Source organism: Prinia subflava, chromosome 5 (genome assembly GCF_021018805.1).
Source record: "Prinia subflava isolate CZ2003 ecotype Zambia chromosome 5, Cam_Psub_1.2, whole genome shotgun sequence".
NCBI classification, from domain to species: Eukaryota; Metazoa; Chordata; class Aves; order Passeriformes; family Cisticolidae; genus Prinia; species Prinia subflava.
In genome coordinates this window covers 41,139,859-41,155,156 of record NC_086251.1, presented here as the reverse complement: position 1 = coordinate 41,155,156, position 15,298 = coordinate 41,139,859, and the positions used below count along the sequence as shown (strand labels likewise).

At 40.7% G+C, this 15,298-nt stretch overlaps 1 protein-coding gene across 1 annotated transcript in view; it reads right to left on the bottom strand.

The window, feature by feature from the left end:
* The window catches only part of ESRRB (estrogen related receptor beta), a 124,850-nt gene extending 110,174 nt beyond the window's left edge, over positions 1-14,676 (bottom strand). Inside the window, exon 1 of the mRNA XM_063399046.1 lies at positions 12,712-14,676. Within this exon, the coding sequence (XP_063255116.1) occupies positions 12,712-12,713 (2 nt within the window). The 5' untranslated portion in view covers positions 12,714-14,676. The remainder of the gene's footprint in view (positions 1-12,711) is intronic.
* Positions 14,677-15,298: the final 622 nt, after the last annotated feature.

Here is a 15,298-nt window from a genome sequence, read left to right as displayed (position 1 = left end):
CACAGTTGTTCTCCAACTCCCTCTGATTTGCATCACTCTGTTCAAAACTGATCACCTGTTCCCTCTGCAGCATCTCTCAAACATCACCCTGGCTTTCCTACTACACCTTACTGCCCCTTGGCTCTCAGCAAGGTAAAGCTATATTGCCTTTTCTCTAAAGGGATCACACCAGCCTTGTTATCCTTCTGGATTTTATCTTTCCATAAGGATGACCCAGGACAAATTATGTTTGTCACATCAGGAAAGGCAAAGAACTTAGAAAAATACATTTTTCATTTATTGAATACCTTATAGAGTTTTCTTTACTCTGAAATGAAATTAATCAATACTCTGGCTGAATCCAATGAGGTGTCTTTTGAAATCACTTCCTGAAAGAACTCATTGTAGGAGCAAAAGTCCTTGATGGTATTGTTAATTTTTAGGAAGCCCCAGTCATACTAAATCATCTGAAAAGCTGCAGTAGCATAGGTTGGGGAAAGGGAAGACAGCAACCATCGAAGTAATTTGTGGTCTCAGTTTCAAGTGCCTGACTGAAGAAGCAATCCCTGAATCCTGGCAGATGCAGACTTCCCTTATAGGGCTCCAGTGATGCACCCATGAGGGCTGCAGCAAGGCTGGCCCAGACCACAGGTGGTAGCCTCTTGAAAAGGTTGTCAGGGTTGAGAGAGAATGTCCTCCTGCACAAAGAGAACTGCTGCCTTTGGCTGGCCTTGAAGACAGGTTTGAAACAGAGAAAGGAGTCACTAAACTCAAAGAGTAAAACATTCTTAATAGAACCACAATAAAGACTATACAGCCATTCAAGGTTGTAGCAGGGGCAAAAACAACCCTATGGAGTCCACTGAAGGCAAAGAGCATTTAGAGACAGGACTTAAATCCAAAAAGTATCAATGAGTGTAAATAGTGAGGAAGGAACATGAGAGAGAGCTAGGCAGAAGGAAAAAAAATTAGGAAATAATTTCAACTCTTTAACTATGAAAATTACTCTTGTAGTAGAAGAACACTGCCTGCACAACTGTCATCCCAGAAGTGAACAGGGGTGAAAGAAAGCTAGGCAAGCAAAGCAAATCAAAGAGAGCAAAAAGAATGGAATAACACAAAAACCTTTTCCACCTCTGACTGTTGTGATCTCACAGCCTGGAATATTTGGTAAATGTAGGAGATTTGTACCTACTCTCACAAAACACACATAGAAAACAGAGGACCAACACCTCCCCACTACATCAGTGGTATGCTACTGTTAAGAAACAGTTTCCCATGCTCAGAAGAAGTTATAGGCTTCCCCTTCAAAGGACATTTAAGTATGGGACTAGTTTTTCTTCCCTAATGATAGAAGAAGGAAGTGAACGAGGTCAGAGTCCTGTAGATCTCTGTCCACTCCCTATAGTCTAGTTTAGGAGACTTAAAAGGATTGAGATTAACTGGGGTGGCTTTGTTGATTACACACAGAGAGGAAAATGACCCCATGTGGTAAGTGTTTCCAGGACAGCTGCTCCGTTGGTGAAACACTGCTGCATTCCAGAAATAAACTCCTACAGTCAAATTAGCAGCTCGAGTCCTCTCCACAGAAACGTGCCTTTACTAAAGTTGCAGCATTTCCCAGATGAATGGGAAACCAGCAGTATAAATTCCTGCTTAGCTCTGCTTTTAAATAGAAAACGATACAAAAAGATGTTTGTACAATATCAAATCATTCTTCATAGTCACATAATTGCCCCTCATTATTGACAGGCTCAAAAAAAAAAGGGGAAATTTGGAATATTTCTGGCTGGGTTGGAGAGCTAAACCTAGCATGGTTCCCCAACATTTCAGGCCTGTCACAAGTTTTCCAGGTCTGAGGGTTTATCAAGACTTCAGTGTAAAAGGTTTTGGGTTGATTCCCATACACGTCAGTACCTACCAGTGCTAAGTACTGAAAAATGCAAAAAATTACAATCTACACGTGAAGCAGGATAGGAAGCACTGCTGCCCCTTCCCTGGCCTCTTCTAGTTCCCAAAAAGTAATGCACAGCTATCCTCTCACCACAGAGGTGAATTCTGGTCCATGAAATCAACGTGCTCAGAAGCCCCAAGGCATTTCTCATTTCACTGAAGACGTACAGCAGCAAAACTACCTGAGACTACACAAGCTTCCAAGTTTACACAGGTTTACAATTACAAATTTACAGATGGCGGCGTAGGTAAAGGCACAAGAAATCCTGGGGAAAAATCAAAAAAACCAAAACAGCAAGCCACAGTTTTCAGCAGATAAGAGGGCACATCCTCAGTACTCTGGGCTCACAGGATAGGTGTTGTACAAGAAGCATGTTCCACCATACAACCACTGAGTGCAAGATGTTTGTGGTCCTTCCTTTTCCTCAGAGTGTGCTCTCATCTTAAAAGCAAAATATCTTCTTCTTGTCCAGTTTCCTCCTCTGGAAGGAAAAAACCTGGGAAACCTGGGAAGATGTTCCCATGTGCTGCACTGCAGAAAGATGGTACAGAGGGCATATCACTCCCTCTCAGTCACAGATGGGAAAGTCGAAGACAGAAGCCACTGACAAAATTACAAGGAACAAGTACCAGCAAGACAAAGGCCCTGCTGCTGGCTGTTCTAGTGTAGTGACCATTTGCTTCAGGAAACCTTCGCCAGCTGATGATACAGCCATGGAAAGCTTCTCTGCCTCAACATGCCACCAAACCAAAACCCATCAGGTGACTAAACCTTCTGCAGATCTCAGCCTTACAGAGCAAAGGATGTGATACACTGAAACAAACTCCCAGCTGCTGCATAATGTGGTCTTAAACATAAATACCTCAAGGGTTCCTCTAATCCTCTGCCTCTTTCCCTTTGGAAACTTGTGCCCTGAAAATGTTACCTCAAGAACCTTACAGTCAGTGGGAAGGAACACAGCACCATACAGAAAGAGTAATTTCAGGAAGATGGTTTCTGCTTAGCTCAGTCTTGCTCCATGGCTGAAATCTTCACTGCTACTTTCAAATTGGCATAGCTTCTCTGTACTAGGGACTTTAGCAAACACTTTAGAAACACTACCTACAGCAGGAGAAAAATGTTCAGGGTAAACAAGATTGGATATCCCAAAATATAGATTCTATATACCTGTAACAGGGTATCATGTAAACAACTAACTGCAAAAAGTGACAACACTGAATCCAGTTGCAAGAAAAGTTATAAGCAGAGCTACACCAGCTCAAGTTAAGATGTGACTTAGTCCCATATTCTACCACTGATATCAAACACTAACATGTGCTCAGGGAAAGACTATAAGAGAGTTTTTCCCCTGTTCTTAACTTTGTTACACCTTTGCAGACCTCATAATCAGTGTGGTGGCATCCTGTGGTTTAGACAGTTCTCTCTAGACCATAACGTGTACTTGGACTAATGAGTCCACATGTCCAATAAATGCCTTAATGGGGATATGTTTTTGAAACCATCCATAACTTTGTCACTGAATGACACAGAAAAAAACCTCAAAACTAATTTTATGTGATACAGTATTTCATTTGTTTTATTTAAAGCACTTCTTTTTAAAGAGAAAGATTACTACCTCATTGAAAAAAGTACAGAAAAGACACACGTATGTAAAGATACTGAGAACATGTAGCAGAGCTCTCTTCTTAGCTAAGAAAGGGGAGGTGCTAATTTTGCAAAGTAAAGAATTAGACAAGTGTTACACAGGAAAATATAGGCCTCTGCTCTTTTTGGTATCTTTTTGTTAAGTCCATATCAAGCAAAGCCACCTGTACTCCCAAGAAGCCACACTTTCAGCAATACATTACCACAAATTCCTATCTCAGTTGCCCTCATCCTTCCTGTAGCCACAGACTTCATGACTGACTCTACCCCTAGTAGTCTCTTGTTTTGAATCAAATTGGAAGCTCTTTCAGACAGAAGCTGTCTCATGGCTAAATGCAGCAGACTCAGCTGCAGGGAATGTGTCATGATACAAACAACAAGAGCAAAACAGAAGCAACGTCCAAAGCTGCCAGTAGAACTCATTGCTATAGTCTGAGAGCTAGTTAAGAAGTAGAACAGTCACAGCATGAGATTTATTAAGTAGTGGATCATAATTTTACATTACATAACATATGTTGCACACTATATGAAATTCATTATTGTGAGCCTTGAATATTCAGCTACTGATCTAGTCCCAAAATAAACATAATTATATATTCTATTATGCATTGGTGGTTATTAATATCATCTTTTTTTTAAAGAATATAACTGGCATTGCTTTTTAGTTCCCCGAAACCCTGTGGTATAGACACTTTTCTTCTTTAAAAAAAAACCTGCAATTTTTCTCATCATCTTGTTTCACATGGTTGAGATGTAAAGTCAAACATCAAGTGCTGCAATAAAGTTGTTGGCAACATCAAAGAGGATGAAGTATAGAAATGATATGCAGGGTAATTAAATGGCTCTGTACTTTATTTGCATATCTCTATATATAAGCTGTCCTGACTCAACAAAGAAGCACTTCACAATAGCATTTTGGCCCTCCTAGCTTTGTGCAACATTTTGCAACATGCTCTAAATGGTCCCAAGATTTCTTGGTTTTCTGACCTTGCTATGGGAAGCTGCAGAGACCTGCCTGAGATTCCTCAAAACACAACACATCCAAAAGGAGAAATGGTGGAAAGCATGCTGAAGTACCAAGCAGAGACAGGAGGAGATAGAGAGCATCATGAGCAATCTGCTAATTTATTTCTACAGGTGAGAGTCTAAAACCTGTAGTTATCAGCAGTGGTCCAGCTAACTGTGTGAGCCAAGCCCAGTTCATCAGCTGCTTGCATCTGATGCCTCGGGGGCAACAGTGTAAGGGCTTACCCAGCCCACTGTGCTACAAGGACAACTGAGAGTCCAGACAGCCAGAGCCTTCTCACAGGCCCTGCTGTAGAAGCACCCAACAGATGCTCAGAGCTGACATTCTGCAGTGCTGTGCCCCTTGAACAAGGTTCATGCAGCCACAGGGGTGGTGTAGCTGAGTGACAAAAAGCACTACTCCTCCAGCAGCCCCCGCAGCAGGTGGGTGTTTCTCCTTCTGCCACCCTGAGGCCAGAAAGAAATACCTGACTTCTCAGGGCAGGTTTGGTGCTTCAGGGCAAAGGAGGTGGGATGTTTCACCATCCACTTCCCATTAGCCCACACAAGTGGGCTGGCTCCTGGCTAGGGGCTGGCATTGGGATCACAGGATAAAAAGCACTTCGACCACCCTGGTTCAGCTTCCAAGCAAGACCAACTGAGTGGTGACTGCCAATTGACCAGAGCGGTGAAGGGAAGGAAAGGGATGGGAGAGATGGACATCCTGTGACATGACAGCCTGAGGCTTTGTAGAATCACAGAGCAGGTTGGGTTGAAGGGATCTTAAACACCATCTAGCCCAACTGATGCTTCAGACCAAGACACTGTCAGCAAAGACTCAGTATGGCAATGCATAAGCTACCATTTGCTGCCAATATCCATTAAGCACTATAAAATACAAACATGTTCTGAGCTACCTCTGCTCAGTCACATCTCCCTGGGACCAGACAGACAAGTGGCAAACTCAACATGTCCAGCATGGGTTTTTTCTGGAATGAGTTAGCATCAGTGCAGCTCTTCCTTTGCACTACCCTTGGTAAACAGAGGCTGTTGCTGGTACAAAGTGTCTCAAAGTGGCAGGAACAGCATTATCACTTCAGTGCTGTTTCCTGAAGGATCAATAAGCCAAGACAATCAATTCTTCTGGCTAGTCCTTATTCCCCAGGAGAAGCTGTGACTCTCATCCCCCGTCATTTAACTCTTCACAAACATAGCAGCAGCCCCATTAATTCTGTCCTCCTTAAACACACATTTCCCAAACCCATGTGCCAGGAGAGATTACAGAGCTAGAACTGCTGTATCCATGTCAACATGGTATTACCAAGAGGTATGGCCCATCACTTCAGCACAGTAGTAACATGTCCATATATACTTGGAGCACGTGGAGGCATCCTCACATCTGATTTCTTTGTAAGGACAGAGGGCCCAAAGAAACTGTAGCTCTCTATCCCCAACTACCTCTCTGTGCAGGGAGTATGAGGCAGTCCCAGGGCACCAGCAGACACTCAAAGAAAGGGCTGCACAGGCAGTGGATGGCATGAAGAGTCATTACAGAGAGTCCCAGGAGCAGAGCCTATTTAGAGATACACAAAAGTGAGGTTCAATCCTATGTAGCAAAAAGAGAATAAGAAGGATGGGAAGAAAGCTGAAGAAGAATGGAAGAATCATGTGATCATCTACAATGTGAAAAAGGGAATAGAGTTTACGAGGGGCAAAACAGGACCGTACTCAAAACCTGCAGTGACACAAAGCATTTTGCTGGGATCATGCAATTCTCCACAGACAATCAAAAATGGGGAAACAGGAACCCAGTTAAGAGATGGGCAAAACACATTGCATCAATGAAGAGCCTCATCTTGAACTGAACAGGAAGCCTGGTAGAGCTAGAACTGAAGAAAAGCAGTGATACAAACAGCTTGGTCTAAAGACTGGCATGAACATGCTTAAAGCTGTACACAGGAGTTTCCACCTAAAAAGCAGTGGGACTTGAGATAGGTTCCTCAAATATCTTTCTGAGCATTTGAGAGGATGCTGATGCAAGTAATCTCTTCCTAGCCAATGTTTCACTCAGAAAATCCTTGTCTCACTCTCCCATGCAAAGATAGCATTCACCAATATTTATAACTTGGGTGTTGCCACACTCTCAGTGCTACAGACTGTAGATCAAAAAAAGTATGACTGAGAAAATCTTATTCACATGAGCTCTTCACCAATCCACTTGAGTTCACTTCATCAACAGGGAAAGGTTGAAACCCCCTGTAGCAGGCCATGGGGACACGATGCAGTAGGAAAGAATTTCTTATTTAAAGGGAAGAAGTAGAAAAATCTGCCACAATAACTCCAATTTCTGCAGACGATAACTGCAATTTTAAGAAGTCCAGGAAGCCTGTGGGGGAAAAAAGAGGTCTAAGGAAATATAAAAAAGCAAAAAAGAAAAGCAAGCCTGGTGGTAGACATACTCTCTTCTCACCAGAAGGTTGGTCCTGTGAGCTTTAGGGGGATGTCAATTAAATGCCTGTTTTAGTGCATGGCTACCAGTCATTTGTTGAGGCCTACTACAAAGAGGTGATCACAGAAGACTGGGGGACAATTTGTGGAGTATATTTCCTGCTGATTCAGCAGCACAATTATGAAGAAAAAGATAATCCACTCTGAGAGCAGCGTGAATCTCTTGTGAGCAGGATCATTCACATCTCACATGGCTGAGGGAAAGGAAAGGGCAGCAACTCCTTAATGAATAAAAATAGCCACTTATGCTTCCTTCTTGTATATGCTGGGCATATGCTCTCCAGTATCCAAACAGCAAGATTTAGTTGCAAGATTCAACCCTCCAAAAAAAGCAATTTCCCCTAAAGGTGCAGCACTTTTTCTAGAGATTTTCTAGAGTGCTGAAACTTTAAAACTGTCATTACTTTGAAGACATCATGTCAACTCAACTTTAAAGTTTTAGAGCTGCAGTATTTCCTTCCTTGAAATTCCTGTACTACTATATTTTTTAAAGTACTTGTAGCAGGCAAGAACACAGTAGCTTTCTTGGGACACTTTTCAGTTTCCCAGTTCTTCATAAACTGTATATCTGCCAGGCAAAGCTTCACTGAAATGCAGCCACCTTCAGGGTAAACAGAAGCAAGTCATTCATAAGATTCAGCATAGCACTGGAAAGGACAAAAAGAGGAAAAAGAAGTGTATTTTACCTGAAAGGTCAGCAGGGGAAATCTAAGTATAAACTGCTAATCTGAGTATAAATTTGCCACAGCAGAAGAGCGCAGAGAAGGAAAAGGTTGAGGCAAAAAGAAAGGAAACTGCAATGGTTAAGAGAAGGCAGGAAAAAAAATGTTACACAGTTTTCAGCTCAGCCACAGAGAGCTTCTGTTTCAAAGTGATCTGCTGTAGATTCCAGTTATTAGAGGGAAAGAACAAAATTAATATGTATTTCAAGTGCATTTAATAAAGTACACTCTAGCTGATGGTGCTCCTCAGCAGGTCCAGGCACAGAGCACAAAGAAAAAGGGGCCTCAGGCATTCACATCAGGTCGCAGTTTTAAATAATTTTAAAACTAGGGCAAGATGCCAAATCTTACCTCAAGGTGCTACATCCAGATAGACATGTCAGCAAAAATGCCAAGCTGGTGCATACAGGATGACCATGGATACACATGGCTCCAGATGAAACAGTGATTTACTTTTTTAGCCAGTTTACCACTTTTGAGTGATAAACTTGGAGCTTCGTCTCAGTGAGAGTCACTAAGTCTAAACTCAGACCTAGTGTATAGGACAACACCACTGAATGTTCCAGTGAACTTTCAGAGAAGTTAAGTCTTCTATTTGCTTGTTATGCCAAAATCAGAAAACCTTATTGGTGGCTAGTACAAAATGTATTTTAAAAGCTGCAACCAAACAAACCCAAACCCCTACCAAACAACAACAACAAATAAAGTGAAGAACCTCTTGTTCCCAGCACAAACCCTCTTGTTTTCAACTATGCTCCTGTCAGTGATGTGCAGTTTTTCCCATGGGTAAATCAGTCCCTTGGGATTTATAGAAGATTGTTCTTTGTAGACCTTGTGGTTATTTTGATGGCAGTCACATATCATTTTACAAACAGGGAAACTGAGGAACACAGAGATATGACTTGGCCATGTGTCAGAAAACAACAGGTTTCTATCCCCATTCCTTTTCAGAACAGAGGCAGGATCATGGTACACTCTTGATTTTGTGCAGTTCACCTGCTGCAGATAAATTTTCTAAGTCCCAGCTCAGAGCAAAAAAACGTACTGCTGGCTAGTTCACAACACACCAGGCCTTAGCAGCACAGAGGTCCTGGGATTGCTGCAAGCAGGCAGGCAGGCCTGCTCTTTTCCAGCAACAGAAAGGTCTACTCAAGCTGCCCACGCATGTATGATGAACTCATCACAAAAGCAATCAGGCATTAATTTGGTCAATCATTCCTGTCACAGCAAATACAGTTCTTCAACTAGACTATTTGATGCAAGACTCCAGCTAAACTGAAGGACAGAAAAAATGCCTCAAAATGTACCAGTCTACAGAATAGAAGTAGGACAATTTAGATGCTGACCCATCCATACTACCTTTTTATTTCTTTTCTTTTTAAAGAAAAGGTGACTCAAGAGTTAAGTAGAAAGAAAAATAAAAAGCATTAAAAAATTAAATTGTGTCTTCTAGGCATTAATAATAAAAAGGCAACCCACCCTCCAGTCCTCCTCATTTAGCAGAGTATTTATTTGGAGTTTCTGTTAGGCGGCTGCAGGCACTGCGTGCATCCTGCTTCACTGAAGAAGAGCCTTTTTGAAGCATCACTTGACTTTGTTTTAAATATCTTGCTACAGTTTCCATTTTAGCTCGTGAGATGATTATTTTCTCTCAAACTGAAGTTATACAGCAGTTGAAAATGCTGATGGCTTAACTGGTTTCCTTTTTTTTTTTTTTTCTCCTCTCCACAGCAGCCCTGAGGGGTTTTAACTCTTTCTTGCAGCACTGAAATCCTGCTTTTGGAGTTCAATGTTTAACTCGCGCTGGGAGACTCATAAATATTCGGAGTCACTCTCTCCCTCTCTGTTTGATTAGGAAATGAGCCTTTAACTCAATGTAATCCCCAAGCCATTAACAAAAAAGCCCTCAACAGCTCCACTATTAGAATTTCACTCCTAGCCCACAGAGGATTGAATTAGATTAACATAACTACCCGCAATCTGAGTTTATTTTCTGTGCCAGATAGAAATGTGTCTTCAGGAAAGGAAAAGAAGAGAGCTGGAGAGCAAGCACAGCATAATGAAATGTAAAAATAGATGAGAAATAGATGGACAGATGTACAGGTAAAGCGATAAAAAGGTAAGAGAGGGATAGCTACACAGTCTTTAATAACTGGCTGCTGGCTTTGGGGGGTTTATGCAGAAGGCCCTTCAAAACACAGAACTGTTTGAGGAAGAGTATTTTTATCCTGCTTGTGTTTATTTCATATTCTCAGGGATTTACAGTGAGACACCTGAGCATGCTGTACTCCAGACACCTGTGCAGCAGATTTGGCACAGGTTTTATTTATAATTCCCAAGAGATGTCATACTCAGCAATGAAAGGAGAGGCGTGGAAAAGAGATTCTGAATGTCAATCATTACTTTGCAGTCAAAGAAACAAATAAACTGGGATGAAACAAAAGATGTTTGTTGGGTTTTTTTTAAGGAATGAAAAAATAATGCAACAGCATATGTACAGTAAGACAGTTTGGAGGTTGATAGGTGCTTAGTTCACAAAAAGTGAATCATTAGTGAAGCAGAAACTAAATAACAAACACTTTCTACTACATAATGCAACGGTCTTCCCTTTAACCACAGGTAACTCCTTCCCTCCAAATAAAGCAGTCCTATAAAGCATTGTTCATTATGCCAAAGGACAGTAGGTGCTTGGTTATTTTTATTCCAAAGCAGTAATAAAAAGATATGGCAGGTAACAGGGCAAAATACTCACATGTGGTTGAAAGAGACGGATAAAGTCCAGCAATTACGTGGACACAACTATAGAATAGTCCAAACAAATTCTTAAGACTGAATCTTTTATAGCTTTGTACCTGGAAGACTTCTTTGGGAATGCTCAGCTTTCTGTGAAAATGTATGGTAAACAAGGGGGGGTTTGCAGTAATTTCCAAGCACAGTCATGCTAATACTGGTTTTGTGCAGGGAAGAAAATAATTTTTTTTTTCAGCAATGTCTCTTGGTTTTTAATTTTTTGTGGGATGTCAGACCATCTATATGATAGATTCTTTGTTAGTTACAGAGTCAGCAATTTTAGTCCTTTAATGCTTTTCAGAAAAATCTGCGCTTCTTTTATTACAAAATAACATTGCATTATCACAGAGAAGCAATAAACGTAATATCATGGCAAAACAAACAGAAAAGGACTTAAATAATTTAAATATGTTCAGTTTTAAGTAAAGCAAAAATCTTTAATAATCAAAATGAAGCCTCATATGATGACAACAGTTTTGTTTTATTTGTGAGAAAAAGGGTTCATAGCAGGCAATGTGTTGTAATGATCTTTTGGGGCATTATTTGGGCATATTAATTCACCTGGCTTATCCATATTATTCTAAAAGCCTTCCTTATATCAGACTTGTAGCTGAATGATGGAGTATTTATATCAATGGTTAAAAACTTATAAAGCACTAATATGTAGTCAATTTTTTTATTCCTAGTACCTAAGCTAAGAGATCTAAATATTATAAAATGTACATCAAAGAAATGCAAAATAAAGAACTAAAGAAGAAGCCTATTTGTCACCCTTCTACAGTCAATCCAAGAAATTCATCTATCAAGTATATCTCAGAACCTGATGTTTTAACTGTGACGCGGCTCTGGATTTATTATTCTGTTTATATTAGACACTTTTTCCTCCAAATTATTTTAAGCTTAGCTTCATTTTATTTGTTGTTACCTTCAAAAATGGTAAATTGTGGGTGGAAAAAAAGTTTTCTAAACCATATACTGAGTGAAAAATTTATGCTAAAAAACAAACTTGACATACCAAAATTAAAATTGTAGTATTAAGGTTTTGGGGGGTAGACATAGCAAGGTTATTTTCCTATACTTAGAAATAAATATTAACCTTAAATTTTGTAAAAAGATGTAACACAAACCTCTGAAGCAAAAATATGAAACAAGGAAAACCTCCTATATTTTGACAAAAAATATAATACTGAAAGCTATTAACAAAAAAAATTCACAGTCATCATTTTTCTCCTCTCTTCATTTTTCTACTAAAAGCTATTAATAAAAACCAATTTCTAACTTATTATTGTTCTCCCTCTCTTCATATTTCTGTTAATAAAAATACTCCAAAAATATATCATTGTTCAAACATTTTACATCTTGACTGCTTTAAAGCAAACATCTCGTTGGGGATGAGAGAGTAAGTGCCTTCTTTGATTATCACTGTGCCAACTTTGCAAAGACTTGCACCCCTCTTTTGTCATTGAAGTTACTTTCGTTGCTTTGGGACTTTTAAAATTAAAGAAACATCACCTGCTCAATGATAAATGCCTTCAGTAAAAGCAAAATTTCATTGCATGTGTCTGATAAGAAAAGATTGGATATGCAGCTGGGGGGGTGTTGGGGTTTGGGTTTTTTAACAGAGGGAAGGTTGTCGCTTGATTCTTTTAAAACAGGACTGCTAAAGTTTCCAGGTTTGCCTTTACCAGCATGGGATAAATAGCACCTGTCCTTGGTAAGCCCTTAAGCAGAGTTACGTTATACATTGACCTTTTTGGAATGCCAGCAAACCTGACTGCTTCTATTCCCAAAACAAAACTGTTTCATACAAACTTCCATTTACTTATTTCCAGAGGAAAAAGCCACACTCAAATAGGGAAACTGCCCGATTTGTACAAAGTTCTGAACCAACTCCTCTCCTTGTGGGTCGCACTGACCTTCCTTTGACTGAGTGAAAATCAAAAAAATTATTACCTTTAACTATATTAAAATGCTGCCATAATTTTTAGACCAGATAAAAGGATTTGTGCAGAGCAATGCTTGGATTAAAAAAAAACCCAAAAAACAAACATAAAAAGAAACAAACCACAAGCCCGTAAACGCAATAAAAGATAGAAGTTCGCTACTTACATGCTGCAGGCTGAGAGATGAGGCTCGAGGCTGGAGTAGAATTTCCCTTGCCCTCAGGTGTTTCTAATTGCTGATTAAATATCTTTTGGTTCTGCCTGCACCAGCCGACAGTCCCCTCTGCGTCTCTGCCTCTCTTTGTGACTAGGACACAGTACTCCGAGTCCCAACCTATAAATAGATCCCAGCTCTGTGATTGATATAACAGGCAGCTGACAAAAAAAAAAAAAAAAAAAAAAAAAAAAAAAAAAAAAAAAAAAAAAAAGGAAAGAAATAAAAAGAAAGAAAAGAAAAGAAATAACCAGGTCTTAAGCAAGGCAGCAAAAGCTAGGCTTTTAACTCTGCACTGTGCCCAGGGAGGAGTCCCCCACAGTCACCCGTGGGCATCAGAAAGAGAAAGTGCAAGGCAATTACTTTCCCAGCAGCATTACAGCAACTTGAGGCATGTAAAGCAAATGAACAAAATCCACTGCACAAAGAAGGAGAGGCAAAACACAACTAGCAGACTGCATCCAACTCTTTTGCAATTTAACAAAAATAAATGCCATTTTCAAAACAAGTTGGGAATTCTGACAGAACGAGAGAGGAGTTCAGAGTTGAGTTCTGGGGGTTGGTCCAGGCATGCTTGTATTTCTGCTGCACAATAAACTAGTGGGTAGGTTGGCAATTTAACAGCTCGGCAGTCTACTTAGGGTCGCTGCCTACAAACACTATTTGATGAGGCTGTTCCTGCAAACAAAACTGAGGGCAGGGATGGTACCTCTCTATTGACTCAGCAGAAGTTACTTAGCCCTCAAGGACCTGAGCCCTCATTTCTGCTGAAGTCCTGGGCTGCCAGGAGAAAGTGATGAGTTACAGATATCAGTAAAGCTCTCTTACAGGCTGAGCTGGGAGCCCACCCTCTGGAGAGTCACTTGAGAGAAACATCACAAACGCTTCTGGTCTGGCCCTCATTACCTGACACAAGGGTAATGTCCTGGATTTTCCCATATTTAGTCCCTACAGATTCTCCTGTTAGAGCCACAGCCAGACAAGGCCAGTGATCTTTCCAGCAGACAGCTGTTTCTCCAAGCCTTCTCCAGCTCCTAGATATTCATGATCTCCAGTAGAACCTTAGTGACAAGGGACCTTCATAGCAATGGAATCTAAGGCAAGGCAGCTAATAATGAAGACCAGTGGAAGAGTGGGGAAGAAGAGGGAGAATAATAGGCAGGGAGAGGCAAAACAGCTTTCATGACACTGCTGTCTTTGGCAACATCTCCAACAATCAACCCTAGCACCACGCTCACTTCTGCTGGAAGAAGTACTGGTGCAGACAGGGTACCAGACCCCCCAGCCTTCTTTTCAACAAATTGCTATAGCTTGCTTGAGCTGAGATGGTAAAGAAATGCTAAACTCATAAAGAGCAGGATAAAATCCACAGGCACTGAGCCCAAGCTGAACTCCATGGTTCTTTGGCTCAGTGGCTAGCAGTACCTGAACTATTTAAGCTAGTTTAGGCACGTCTACACCACACTGCAGCTGCTGCTATTACTGGAGTAAAGAAAGTTAGATCAACAAGAGCAGCTGGCCCAAATCAAGGCAAGGACCCACCACATCAGAGCCAAGGTCTCACTCAATTTCAGCTATTGATTATATAAGAAGATACAGTAATTTCCTCTTTTTTGGCCAAATCCTATGGCATGCTTAATTCACCTCGTGTCAGTGTCCTTTGTGTGTAAGCTGGTAGGATTTAGTCAAGGAGTTTTACAAAAACTGCTGTTTTTGCTGGAGAGGGGTCTGATGAAGCACTGGGCAGATTCATGACAATCCATCATTTTCCTCAGTTGAGCTACTGTCCTGTGTGAAGTGTGGCTTGTCAGTTTACCACAGCTGCACATCCCTCAGTTTTAATAAAACAGAGATAACAATACTTAACACTGTGCTTTAAAGCCCTTTGATATCTACAGATGAAGACCTACAAATGAAGAGGGGGAAAAATGTATCTGACAGACTGAGCTCCAGCATGGAAACACACCCTCAGTTGCCTGCTGGATTCTGGTCCTTCACCTAGTTGAATCAGATCTCAGATCAAAAATTACCCAATAAACAAAGAAAAATTTTATTTTTGCCCTCTCATTTGGGTTGGCTAGTACAAGATATTTTGGGTTCTAATACTAAGAGCTGTAAAACCTTTTACACTACCCATTGCCATCAGAAAGAATTTTAGACATTCAGCACACAGAATAATCAGGGTGAGGCATGGCAGATGAAGGCAGATCAAGGTCCCAAAACCTAAACCCAAAAGTCACTTTTGAAAAACTCAGCTTTAAATGTTAGACTGTTCTTTGCTGTTATATATTGCTGACGTCTAAAGTTCTTCAAATACTACTCTGTCATACTTTGTATTGAATGGAAAAGCATCATCCCTGCCCCCTGACACTGTCATAGGCTAAACTGATGCTCTGGTGGGCAAACCCATGATGTAGTCTAAATCACAAGGACTTTTTGGGCCCATCTCAAGCAGGTAGCTGAGAAGGTCTATTCAGTTCTTAGGTTCATGCCCAGTGTTACCACTAGCATCCCATACCTACACGGCAGAAGAAGTCCT